Source organism: Salvelinus fontinalis, chromosome 33 (genome assembly GCF_029448725.1).
Source record: "Salvelinus fontinalis isolate EN_2023a chromosome 33, ASM2944872v1, whole genome shotgun sequence".
NCBI lineage: Eukaryota > Metazoa > Chordata > Actinopteri > Salmoniformes > Salmonidae > Salvelinus > Salvelinus fontinalis.
The window spans coordinates 49,841,317-49,855,604 of record NC_074697.1 but is presented as its reverse complement, the minus strand read 5'-3'; the positions used below and the strand labels follow the sequence as shown (position 1 = coordinate 49,855,604).

General features: G+C 41.6%; 1 protein-coding gene across 5 annotated transcripts in view; it reads right to left on the bottom strand.

Annotated features, from left to right (window-relative positions):
- Positions 1 to 14,288, bottom strand: part of LOC129832482 (fibroblast growth factor 12-like) — a 111,054-nt gene that overhangs the window by 23,425 nt on the left and 73,341 nt on the right. For 3 of the 5 annotated variants that reach the window (XM_055896589.1, XM_055896587.1, XM_055896588.1), the window contains one exon: positions 7,222 to 7,332. In XM_055896589.1, the coding sequence (XP_055752564.1) occupies positions 7,222 to 7,332 (111 nt within the window). Of the gene's footprint in view, positions 1 to 7,221; positions 7,333 to 8,646; positions 8,672 to 10,123; positions 11,300 to 14,288 lie in introns of those variants that run through there. The other 2 variants (XM_055896586.1, XM_055896590.1) reach the window with 2 other exon arrangements.

The following is a 14,288-nucleotide window of genomic DNA, read 5'->3' as shown; positions in this document are numbered from 1 at the left end:
GAGATTGCATCATCTGTGGATCTGTTGGGGCGGTATGTAAAGCTTGTGGAGTCATACCCAAGAAGACTCGAGCCTGTAATTGCTGCCAAAGGTACTTCAATAAAGTTCTGAGTAAAGGGTCTGAATACTTATGTAAATATGATACTTCAGGTTTTTATTTTTAATACATTTGCAATAATGACTAAAAACCAGTTTTTGCTTTGTCATTATGGGGTATTGTGTAGAGATTGATCATGAAAAAAACGATGTAATCTATTTTAGAATTAGGCTGTAACGTAATAAAATGTGGGGAAATTAAGGTGTCTGAATACTTTCTGAATGCACTGTAAATGCTTCAAAAGACACAAAAAGTTATGTTAGCTGATTATCTTATAGAACAAGATGTATAAGAGAAGAAAAAAAACATTTCCCCATAGGCTTTGGCCAACGAGCCATGGCAGAGTTTGCCTCTGTTAGTGCCTACAAAAAGACGCCATTACTATTGCTCTCTATAGACGGGTTGGTTGTTTAAGCAACAAAACGGATGTGTGCGCAACTATGGGGCAAAACAGACAGGGTTGTCTTAGATTGTTGACAACAATGTAAACTATATTTAGTCTCCAAATGTTTATTGAAAACTTTTAATACATTTCAACAAAGAGCACTTCTTGTCTTTCAAATACATTGTTACAGTTGTTGGTTAGCTAGCTAGCAATGAAATGTAGCCATGTTAGCATTGACAAGAAAAAAAACGAAAAAAAAAACAAGACGTGGTATCAAAAACAAGATCAAACTTGCTGAAACAAGCCACCTACGATTCCTCATATGGCAGCTTCTTGTCATTGTTACAGTTATCTGACCGTTCAGAATCACAACAAAGCACCCGATCGATGCACATGCATACATTTTTGTGACGTCGTCAGCCAACCCATCTATACTATGGTGTTTTTATTTATTTAACCTCTTTGGGGAAACACTTGCCCTTTATGACATAATGTTAACATTTTTGGACCCTACACTTCTCAAAAGGCACAAAATTGATGTTGGTGGTATAGTTACTGGCCGTGCTGCTGCTCCAGTTTCAACTGTTCTGCCTGCGGCTATGGAACCCTGACCTGTTCACCGGACGTGCTACCTGTCCCAGACCTGCTGTTTTCAACTCTCTAGAGACAGCAGGAGCGGTAGAGATTCTCTGAATGATCGGCTATGAAAAGCCAACTGACATTTCCTCCTGAGGTGCTGACCTGTTGCACCCTCGACAACCACTGTGATTATTAATATTTGACCCTGCTGGTCATCTATGAACATTTGAACAGCTTGGCCATGTTCTGTTATAATCTCCACCCGGCACAGCCAGAAGAGGACTGGCCACCCCTCATAGCCTGGTTCCTCTCTAGGTTTCTTCCTAGGTTCTGGCCTTTCTAGGGAGTTTTTCCTAGCCACCGTGCTTCTACACCTGCATTGCTGGCTGTTTGGGGTTTTAGGCTGGGTTTCTGTGCAGCACTTTGTGACATCAGCTGATGTAAGAAGGGCTTTATAAATTAATTGGATTTGATTTGTATTCAGAGACTGCGTAGATGAGACAGTGTTGGTGGGATTGCTATCGGGGCCGTGTTCAGAGACAATGTTTTGCAATGAGAGAGGACAACCCGAACTAATTTGTGTTTTTATAACATTTTCCGTCTTACTGATCACATCCCAGGGGACATATATGTCATTTAGCAATTATTTTAGCCAAGGCTATTTACAGTAGTGCATGCACTTTACAGCAATTTACAGTACTGCACTGTCTTACTATCCCAGTCTGTGCCCAAACAATTTGAGCAACTACTTTTAAAAATCCACCTTTCCAGAAACAAGTCTCTCACCGTTGCCACTTGCTATAGACCACCTTCTGCCCCCAGCTGTGCCCTGGACACCATATGTGAATTGATTGCCCCCCATCTATCTTCAGAGCTCGTGCTGTTAGGTGACCTAAACTGGGACATGCTTAACACCCCGGCCATCCTACAATCTAAGCTTTATGCCCTCAATCTCACACAAATTATCAATGAACCTACCAGGTACAACCCCAAATCCAAATAGATTTGGATAGAAAACACTCCAAAGTTTCGAAAACTGTTCAAATAATGTCTGTGAGTATAACAGAACTGAAATGGCAGGTGAAAACATGAGGAAAATCCATCCAGGAAGTGCCATTATTTTGAAATGGCTGTTTTTCAATGAAAGCCTATCCACCATTTAAAGGGATAGGACCCAAATTCCGTTCCCTATGGCTTCCACTAGTTGTGAACAGTCTTTAGACATTGTTTCAGGCTTTTATTCAAAGAAATGAGTGAGAATGACCACATTGAGTGAGTGGAACCTGGGATGTCCCCAGAGCTGTTTCCTGCGCACGACCGAGAGCACGCCTTTCTTGTTTTTCTTTTATATTGACGACGCTATTGTCCGGTTGAAATATTATCGATTATTTCGGCTAAAAACACCCTGAGGATTCATTATAAACATTGTTTGACATGTTTCTACGAACTTTACGGATACTATTTGGAATTTTTGTCTGCCTGTTGTGACCGCATTTGAGCCATTATATTACTGAACAAAACAGGCCAACAAAATTGAGGTTTTTGGATATAAAGAGGGACTTTATCGAACATAACGAACATTTATTGTGTAACTGGGAGTCTTGTGAGTGCAACCATAATAAAATCATCAAAGGTAAGTGATTAATTTTATTGCTATTTTTGACTTTCGCGACTAATCTATTTGGCTGGTAACTGTATGTAATGTTTTGTGTGCTGAGCGCTGTCCTCAGATAATCGCATGGTTTGCTTTCGCCGTAAAGCCTTTTTGAAATCTGACACGGCGGCTGGATTAACAACAAGTTAAGCTTTATTTTGATGTATTACACTGGTGATTTCATGAAAGTTAAATATTTATAGTAATTTAATTTGAATTTGGCACTCTGCAATTTTACCGGATGTTGGCCAGGTAGGACGCTATCGTCCCACACCCCCTAGAGAGGTTAAATAAGCATGCCCCATTCAAAAAATGTAGAAACAGGAACAGATATATATGTGATATGTGATTCTGTGTGATTAGTTAGGTATTTAGTAAATAAATAATTAAACCCAATTTTGCATTGCTGATTCAACTTGTTAGCCAGGATTCTTGCAGATAATCAAGGATTTACAACTTTCAGATGAGACTGAATAAAATGACGATTAATGTGACTGTTATGGATGTAAAATCTTACTAAATCTTTAAGAGTTTATTCGAAAGATAACAGCTCTATAAATATTATTCCGTGGTGTCCCTCTCTAGTTAATTAACATTTACAGGATTAGTTCAATCATGTAATATTAATTACGGAGAAATTATTTTATAGAATAGCATGTCATAGCAATTAATCTGGCATAGTCAAAGACACGACATAACTAACCTCCAGACGAGCTTCAATGCCATACAACTCTCCTTCCGTGGCCTCCAACTGCTCTTAAATGCAAGTAAAACTAAATGCATGCTCTTCAACCGATCGCTGCCCACACCTGCCCGCCTGTCCAGCGTCACTACTCTGGACGGTTCTGACTTAAAATATGTGGACAACTATAAATACCTAGATGTCTGGTTAGACTGTAAACTCTCCTTCCAGACTCACATTAAGCATCTCCAATCCAAAATTAGATCTAGAATCTGCTTCCTATTTCGCAACGAAGCATCCTTCACTCATGCTGCCAAACATACCCTCGTAAAACTGACTATCCTACCGATCCTTGACTTCGGCGATGTCATTTACAAAATAGCCTCCAACACTCTATTCAGCAAATTGGATGCAGTCTATCACAGTGCCATCAATTTTGTCACCAAATCCCCATATACTACCCACCACTGCGACGTGTATGCTCTCGTTGGCTGGCCCTCGCTTAATATTCGTCGCCAAACCCACTGGCTCCAGGTCATCTATAAGTCTTTGCTAGGTAAAGCTCCGCCTTATCTCAGCTCACTGGTCAGCACCCACTCGTAGCACGTGCTCCAGCAGGTATATTCACTAGTCACCCCCAAAGCCAATTCATCCTTTGGCCGCCTTTCCTTCCAGTTCTCTGCTGCCAATGACTGGAACGAACTGCCAAAATCACTGAAGCTGGAGACATATCTCCCTCACTAACTTCAAGCACCAGCTGTCAGAGCAGCTCACAGATCACTGCACCCGTACATAGCCCATCCAACTACCTCATCCCCATACTGTTATTTATTTTTCTCCTTTGCACACCAGTATCTCTACTTGCACATTCATCTTCTGCACATCTACCACTCCAGTGTTTAATTGCTATATTGTAATTATTTCACCACTATGGCCTATTTATTGCCTTACCCTACCTCATTTGCACACACTATATATAGACTTTTTCTATTGTATTATTGACTATAAGTTTGTTTATTCCATGTGTAACTTTGTGTGGTTGTTTGTGTCGCACCGCTTTGCTTTATCTTGGCCAGGTCGCAGTTGTAAATGAGAACTTAATCTCAACTAGCCTACCTGGTTAAAAAAAAGGTGAAATAAAATAAATAAAAATGCATACATTTTTGTATGGGTGACCCCAGCAGAAATCGAACACAGTATCCTGACATTGCAAGTACTATGCTCTACCAACTTAGCCACACAGGACAGTGATCCCTGCATTAACTGTTCTCCTTGCATCACCCTCAGCTCCTACCTCATTCATCCTAATATGCTCATAACTTGAAGGGGCAATCTGGGATTTGGAAAAATGTAAAAGGCAATGTTCTCGCTATCATGGTGACTGCAGTCACGGGAAATGCTGTACATGTCAGCTCAATTGGAAATGACCTTAAAAAACGAAATTGTCAGCTGTCCACAGCGCTGCGCTATGGATTGAGTACATGCCCTAACAATGTTTTTAGGCTATACAGTGTTTGTTTACAATTACATTGTTTACAAAATATGGATTTAAGATAGCTTATATTTAAGGTGACAGTTGAACTACGCTCATGAAGCATTTATCAATTATATTTTTTAAGAATCAATGGCTATGTATCAAATAATTTATTATAGGTCCAAAAATGTATGTACCAATCCCATATTGTCCCTTTAACATCATATCCTTAAAACCCTCCTAAGACCTGGCAGCATTTCTCACCACTGCTTCCTGGATTCTGAGCCAAAGCCCAGAAAAAAAAGCACTTTAATTTCAGCAACCCATAAACCTCATGTTAACGCCAACCTTATGGAGCTCCACAATGCCAATCCTCACAAAGCAGAGCTGGGACGATCGTTCATGGATCACGTAACAACGCTAAGCCTATCGGATGCGCTGATGTGGGCTAGGCAGATAAAAGTTGTTGTTTTTTTAACGGAGAGGGATAGGTGATATAATCCGCGAGGACACAAATCCAACGGGGTAAGGAGGGGATGCAAAAATACTCCAGCATCGTGAGTGGGTGCAACTGAGCTCCTGTGTGAAGAAGGAGCCCTCCGGCTACACAGCTCACCAGGCATTAATCCTCTCTCTCTACACGAAAACACATATTGTACTGTACACCCACCATACATTCACTCTGAAAAAGCACAACTGGGCAGGCGGCTGCCTGTCATTTTGGACCGGGAAACAAGAGTTTTTGGACCAGCTCCAACCTCTCCTTTCCTCTCTTTTCTTCTATCCTCCTCTTATCAGCCATTTTTACATCCTCTATTCTCTTTCCCCCATCTTTTCCTCTCTTCCCCTCCTCTTATCAGCTTTCCTCTCTTCTCTTTCCTCCTCTCTCCATCTCATAGAGCTCATTGAGTTTACATCACATCCTTCTGACTTCTCTATTCCATCTATCTCTTCAAAATGAGTAGGAGATGTGAAAGAAATAAGCCCAACATCTTGCCAGCTGTTTCTTCTTCTATTCTCCTTCCCCTAAAGCTCTGGAGACTCATATGCTGTGATCTTTTCCTTCTGATACAATGAGAGGCCTTCTTCTTCTTCTCCCCCCCTGGTATAGCAGAGGAGAAAGGGGAGGAAGTTTGACTTTTCTTTGCCGAATAGTTTTTTGTTCAGCAGAGTTGCGAGTTGAGTTACTGTGGGAACTGTGGCTGCCGCCGCCCACTCTTCTCTACCGTTACACGACTGCCAGGTACAGTAGGTAATCTCGCCCCTGCAATACAGTGTGTGCTGCAGCACTAACACACACACTCTGACATAGATAGGGTAAAAAGTTGTTGTGTGTGAGTCAACCAAGCACACAGGTTAACTACTTACTTAATACTCTTCATATCTATTGAGACAGGTTGGATGTGTGGTCCTCTGTGGCTCAGTTGGTAGAGCCCGGCGCTTGCAATGCCAGGATTGTGGATTCGATAGCTTGGACCACCCACCATACAAAAATGTATGAACGTACTGTATGACTGTAAATCGCTTTGGATAAAAGTAACTTACAGGGCCAACCCTTTGCTCTGGACATCAACTTTATCTGTCACTTTAGTGTGTGTGTGTGTGTGTGTGTGTGTGTGTGTGTGTGTGTGTGTGTGTGTGTGTGTGTGTGTGTGTGTGTGTGTGTGTGTGTGTGTGTGTGTGTGTGTGTGTGTGTGTGTGTGTGTGTGTGTGTGTGTGTGTGTGTGCGCGCGCACAACGTACACAAGTCACGGTGTACATGCACGTAACTTGTGTACCTCCAGGCTGATACTACATGTAAGTCAGGGAGGGGACAGATCACCTTCCTGCCAGACGGATCGAGGGGAATGCTCCTGGCCCAACAGTTAATAGATTGTTTGAGAAAACAGAGTGGAGAGCGATGACAATTATAGTTGGGGTGAAGCGGCCCGCCTAGCTGAGAAATACAGCGACAGAGTGCGGGCCATCCATCACTCCTCTCTACTCAACTCCACTCTTTTCAGTGTGTCTGCACAGATGTAGCTGGTCACACACGGAGTTGTTTGTGTTTGTGAAGGTGACACAAACGTAACCCTGTTCGACAGGTGTGTGAAGGCAATGCAGACGGGTGTGCGTGGAGTGGTGAGGCTTGCACAGGTGATCTCTGTGGAATTCTAGATTGTGGTTTGTTAATATCCATGTACACTATCATGATGAAATGGCATTTGTTATCGTAGCGGCTAGGCATTTCTTCGTACTCACGTGACCTCACCAGGACAAAGTGTATTGTACTTTAAGATTGTATGATAGGAGATGTGCATGATAGGAGATGTGCATGTTGGGAAGTGTAATGTGTGTCATATAATCTCACTGTAGTCGCTGTTCTCGTCCTTGGTCCCATTTATGGTGCCGTCCGGCTTCATCTGCAGGTAGAAGCCCTGCTCGCTGAACAGTCGCGTCACAATGCCCTTCAGCTGCGGCTCTGCAACACAACACAACGGGGATAAGGGTCAGCTAGCTGCTTGGGTCATGTTCATTAAGCAGCAAACATAATAAAATGGACTGAAACAAGGAGGAACTACCTGAATGTGTCCAATAAGAATAGTCATTTTTGTTTTTCCATTGCAATGAACAAGGCCCAGGTCACTCAGACACCAAAACACTTGAATGCCATGCCCTCATACTCTTAATACCATTTTCAATGATTAGGGACAGACTAGCAAAAACTAGACTACAACTAAGGCCCAGAGCTCTTCCTGGTCTGGTCGCGTGATCAGGACAAACTCTTGGTCTTATAGTGTAAGCCTGAGTTAGTACCCATTATTGCAGTACCATGTGATAGGCTACATAATGAATGAAATGCCATGTGATACATGTGATGACACAGAAGCAAACAATGCCTCCCATCATGACAGAGAGGCAGACAGATTCTCTTGCGCCATCTCCTCAGACCATCACTCAATGGTAAAGAGCATAAAAGGAGGTAAAGAGAATAAAAGGAAGAGGTTAATCACGACTGTACTTTAGGGCCATTCAGAGCATGCAGATATCAACATAACACTAATCAGTGGAAAACCATCTCCCAGTCTTATAGATAAAAAAAGGTTCAGTTGGTGGATCAAAACCGAACCGAAAAACAAACGGTCTAAGAAGCCACCTCCAAATCATGAACAGGGCACACAATGTGGGACAGATAAACTTGGCACTACAGCCGCTTGACGCCCAAATCATGCACGAAGAGACAGAAGAAGACTAAAATACAGCACTATTTAGAGCAAGTCGGTGTGCCAGTTAAACACTGATGAGGCAGACCCAGTGGATGATAGAAACACTGAAAAGGTGGAGGGATACGGATAAAGGATCTCTCATCTATCGGTGCTAGATATGATACTCTTAAACCGCTGACTAACTTGCTTGTAGCCGAACTGTGAGAATTGGCCCATTGGTGGATCAATAAAGCATTCTTCACCAACAATAGTTCACCTTAACATGGACTGATAGCTCTGGTCTAGGTCGTTAGTGTGCCTTCCTTCACTTCATGTACTGGAGAAACCCGCACAACAACAATTTATTCAATTTTTTTGTCTTTTCTCACATGATGAACTTAGGATAATAAGTTCACATTTGCAGTTTCACATGTAAGAAAACTTCACAATTGTAAGTTCACACGTGTGGGTGAAATAGTGTTATACTCCTCACATGTGAAAAGGTGGTGTTAACATGTGGAATGTGAAATTGCATATTCTGCGAAAAGGTTACTTAGCCTAGCTGATCATACAAAATAATAATTTCTTACTTGTAAGCTCATCCACTCCATTATTATTGTAGTCCTCCACAGAGTTGCATTGATATACATGTATACTTAACACTACCACAAGTTAGAGGTATTCGGAGTGTTATTGCTGCAGGCACCGCCTCTTTTTTTCGTACATTGGTCCGTGACTGTGGGATGAAGCCCAGTGAAAATAACAGAGAAGCTAGCTCCCAGTGTCTCCTTATTTTTATCCTGTTTTTTTGTTTCTACCCATGGTTATGTTTAAAAAATCTAGAGATAACATGTTTAACTAAACGGTGTTGAGTTCTGGTAATTTTCATGTATAATTTAATTGTTTTGACCAAGTGAGATTTTCCCATTTACATGAGTGTAGCCAAGCTATGTAGCTAGCTAGCTAGTTATGTTTGTATGCAAGTCAATGAGAACAAGATGGCGTTTCTGAAATATATTTTATTTCCATTATAAATGTTTCGGCTCTTAAATAGTTCAATTTTTTTTTTTTTTTTTTTACAAACGAGACCTCATATTGAGTGTATTTAAATGTGTACATATGAACCACGGTAATTAGATGTATTTTAGAAGGTTACTTTCTATGAAATGTGTATCTAATCATTGCATGTTAATGGCTAACTGCTAGCTAGCTTAGTGAAAGGTGATCGCTATCCTTCCATTTCGTCCTAGCTAGCATCTGTTATTGTTAGCTGTCCATTGGTTTTTGTTACATTTACTACACAGGCCTAAACTACATTTTTATGTATTTGAAAATGGGTGAATGTGTTTGCTTTTGGAATGAATGTAAACAGATACTTTTCTACAAAGAGATTTATTTTGAATTAGGTCTGTCTGAGTTAATCAGTTAACTTTAGTTAGCTTTTTGTAATTTTAGTGCACAATTTTTTTTTTTTTATCGCGATTAATCTCATTGTCTGAAAGCGTCCAAAATACAATGAAAACATCCAAAATGCATTATCTGTACAGCTAAAAACAACAATGCAATGTCAAAACAAGTTGACATTGAGGTTTCCATTTTTCTAATCAATACTTTGTATATAATCAACAAGTCAATATTATTGTAATGCTTTTTATATTTAAAAAAATCTTAGATTATAGTTTAATTTGATCAAATTCTTAATTTGCGATTAATCGTGACTAATCACAGCATACCCTGTGATTATCAACAACAAAAAAATGACTTTCAGTTTGCTTGAACGTTTGCTAAAATGCAGAACGATTTGTACTGAAAGACACCATTTCCCAAAACGTACTTGTACTGTATGTTCTTGAACAGACTTTGAGATAATATGTTTGCTCCGCTCAGTGGGGGTGCGGGGTGTGGCTTGAAGCAATGGGTTAAGTATTTAAAGGGAAGCAGTGCATTTTTATACCACATCCCAACCCCTCCCCGTTTTTCCATGGTCGGTCAGTACAGTTTCCGTTAAATTGAACGTTCTATTAGGTTTTTATGTACTGAACGCAGCGCTGCTCTGAGGTCACTGACCTGGTTTCCTGCGGACTGGTCTTTTCTTGCCGCTGCAAAACCGAACTTTGCTGAAGACAGTAAATATATGCCTCTCGCACAAGGAGCGGGGATCTTTGCTGGGACCGGTGCGCCGTTTGGAAGTGGCGACCTTTTCGCTGTTTCCCTCTCTTGCTTGACGTTTCTGTCGTATCAGGGAGCTGGCGAGCGCCGCCGCCATCTCCCCGGTAGATTAACCTGAGTGTAGACCACTTGAATCGTATCCAAATCTTCTATGAGGGAGATGTTGTCAATATATTGCTGAGGGTGCTGATTATGGCTGGTCCAATGCATGAGGTTGCATAAGTGCCCCATTATGACAAATATGTAGGTAAGGTGAATAAAATGACAACTTGCTGAATGCTGAAATCAAACATATTTGTGATCCAAATAATGTTAACGTCGATATTCATATAAAATATTGCACTGGCAGTCTTTACAAATAGGTAGGCTACTATATCTCTAAATACATTAATTCATAAATGTATATTGTGCAGATTTCTCCAAGGTATTGCTCTTTATCTCCAGTCCAGATTATTCCCAGGTATCCAGATAAAATGTCCCGTAAATAGTTTCATTATCCATCGTTTTCATTCCTCTTAAATTTCCAGTGCTCGACATTCCACAACTATCTGAGTTCAGTGGCAGCAGCGTACTGGATGTGCGCAGACACACTGCTCACTCACTAGCCCCGCAGCCCGCGGACGGCATTGTCTTTTGCTCAACTACGGGCTCGACACGCGAGCCCCAGGTTTAAAAAAAATGTATCTAAATTCGAAACCCCAATGTTCTCTGGAAGACGGAGAGTCACAACAAATTGGAGGACCGTCGAAAATCTGTTGCCTTCATAATCACAGGTAATGAGCATCCTAAACTGACATAATTCAAACCCATTGGCCACACACTGGTTGAATCAATGTTATTTCCACGTAAATTCTTTCAAATTAATATGAACCAATGTGAATTGACGTCTGTGCCCTGTTGGAAAAATCTAAGCACAAATCTCACTGTAGCCTGTAGTGAAAAGTACTATCAGAGCAACCGGTGAAGCCTGCTCTTCGTCGCCCGGTTTGCAAGCAGCCTTTCTTTTTCTAACTATGCAATCCTACGTGGTTGTGGTTCAGACAAGCAATTCTCGGAGGCTGAGAGAAAGAGAGGGAGAATAACTATTTTTGCGTGTGTGTGTTTGTGAGGGAGGGAGGGAGAGAGAGCAGGAGAGCGGTTAAGCGAGAGGGGGGGGGGGGGTCCGTCAGTGTAAACGAAAGCGATGGTGGGCTGCTTGGCAGGAGGTGGGCTGCTTGGCAAGAGGTGCGCTAGCAGTTTACATGTGTTCGGTAACATAATTTTACCAAAGTCGATGAGAAAGGCAGGTCTCCATCACGCAAAGCGATCCATACTTCCTGGGCGCGCAAACCGATCTCGTGCATCATTCATACTTCCTGCGCGCAATATAGCGGGGGATGAGGTAAAGCAAACTTAGCCACAGTGGCGTAAATTAAGTAAAAAATACTTTAAGGTACTACTTATGTCGTTTTTTTGGTATATGTACTTTACTATTAATTTTGACAACTTTTACTTCACTACATCCCTAAAGAAAAGAATGTACTTCTTATTCCATACATTTCTCTGACTCCCAAAAGTACTCGTTACATTTTGAATGCTTAGCAGCACAGGAAAATGGTACAATTCACACACTTATTAAAAAAACGTCCCTTGTCATCCCTACTGCCTCTGATCTGGCGGACTCACGAAACACATGCTTTATTTGTAAATGATGTCAGAGTGTTGGTGTGCCCCTGGCTATCCATAAATAAATAAATAAATTAAAACAAGAATTGTGCCGTCTGGTTGGCTTAATGTAAGGAATAAGAAATGATTCATACTTTTACATGTAGGGCTACATTTTATACTTAAGTATATTTTAGCGATTACATTTACTTTTGATACTAAATAAATGTAAAACCAAATACTTTTACTCAAGTAGTATTTTACTGGGTGACTCACTTTTACTTGAGTCATTTTCTATTAAGGTATCCTTACACCACTGTCTAGCACCTAGGCTAGTAGCCTGTATCTGTACCTGTAGCCTACCTACCACACACACGAACCAGCTGGATACCGGCTGTACTGAGGCACTGCTTCTTTCTACCTTATACTGTAAACCTAATTGATAAAGAAAGCGTATAGCATATATCCAAGTGGAATTCAGAGGCAAAATATTTGTCTGTCAGCTAGGGTTGCACATTTTGGGGAATATTCAGAGGTGTAAACTTTTCATTGGAATTAACGGGAATATATGCAATTTAATAGTAATACCATTGAAATGTAGATCTTTTTGGCATTGGATATATTTACCATATCATATGGAGACAGAAACATAAACCCTTTACCTTATAAGTAGACAATTGCAAATGATAATCCTTCCAATAGAAATAAAGCAATTTAGTTTGAATTGAACTTGAATTAAATGAGTTGACTCTTCACATGGGATGATTTCACTGAACAACAAAAGGGAAAATTGAATGATCCCAAGTGATCCATCGTATCTCCCAAAAACATTTTCAACATACATCGGTAAAATTATAGTCTAGAACCTAAAGCTTTGTTTGTCTTCCTCTCAAGCTTCCATGTCATCTCCCTGGACCTCCTCAATGTCCACCTCTTGAACATCAGACTGAGGCCTCATCTTCACTGTCACTTTCCAACCTTATTAAGGATGGCTCGTTGTCAGGCTCAAAAAGCATAAAATTTGCCTGGATGGCCACCAATTTTTCAACCCTTGTATTTGTCAGCCTGTTGTGTGTGTGTGTTCCCAAACAAGGACCAGTTGCGCTCTGAGGTGGCTGATGTTGGTGGGATTTGGAGGATGATGGAGGCAACAGGGGAAAGAACCTCAGATCCACAAAGTCCCTTCCACCAGGTGGCTGATGAGATATGCTGGCACGACTGCCATATTGCTTCTCCATCCCAAAGCCCTTGCTTGGAAGTGTACTTCGCCAGACTGCCAAGAACCTTGCCCTCATCCAGGCCAAGGTGGTGAGACACGGTAGTGATGACACCATAGGCCTTGTTGATCTCTGCACCAGACAGGATGCTCTTGCCAGCATACTTGGGGTCCAACATGTACGCTGCGGTGTGTATGGGCTTCAGGCAGAAGTCTTCACACTTTTGATGTATTTCAGAACTGCAGTTTCCTCTGCTTGGAGCAACAGTAAAGTGGGCAGGGCAGTACGTATTTCTTCTTACATCTGCAAGCAGAGTCTGAACATCAGACAGGATGGCATTGTCTCCCTCAATCTGTGCAATGGCTACTGCTATAGGTTTCAGGAGTTTCAGGCTGCTTACCACTCTCCCAAAATACATAATCCAGGAGGATCCTCTTGATGGGGCTGTCCATATCGGCAGACTGTGATATGGCCATTTCTTGGAGAGACTCCTTCCCCCCCAGGAGACTGTCAAACATGACAACACCAACCCAATGGGTGTTGCTGGGCAGCTTCAATGTGGTGCTCTTATTCTTCTCACTTTGCTTGGTGAAGTAGATTGCTGATATAACTTGACGACCCTTCACATACCTAACCATTTCCTTGGCACTCTTGTAGAGTGTATCTATTGTTTTCAGTGCCATGATGTCCTTGAGCAGCAGATTCAATGCATGAGCAGCACAGCCAATGGGTGTGATGTGAGGGTAGAACTCCTCCACTTTAGACCAAGCAGCCTTCATGTTCGCAGCATTGTCTGTCACCAGTGCAAATACTTCTGTGGTCCAAGGTCATTGATGACTGCCTTCAGATCATATGCACTGTAGAGACCGGTGTGTCTGTTGTCCCTTGTGTCTGTGCTTTTGTAGAATACTGGTTGAGGGGTATGTCATTATCACACACTATTTTGTTCAGTTCTTTGCACCCCATCACTGAGGTATTGTTTGTTTTGTGCCACACGTCTTTCAAAACTCTGTTTTTCCCGTGGTTTACTGCTCCCGTGTATGATAGTTTTTGCCTGCCTCACTAACGACGCCTTTTGCCTATTCCCTGCCTGTACATTAGCCTATCGGATTTCCTGTTATCTACCTATTGCCTGATCTCCCGGACTACGATACTAGCCTTTTCCCTGCCTGTACTGTTGCCTTTTTGGACACCCTGTGTAT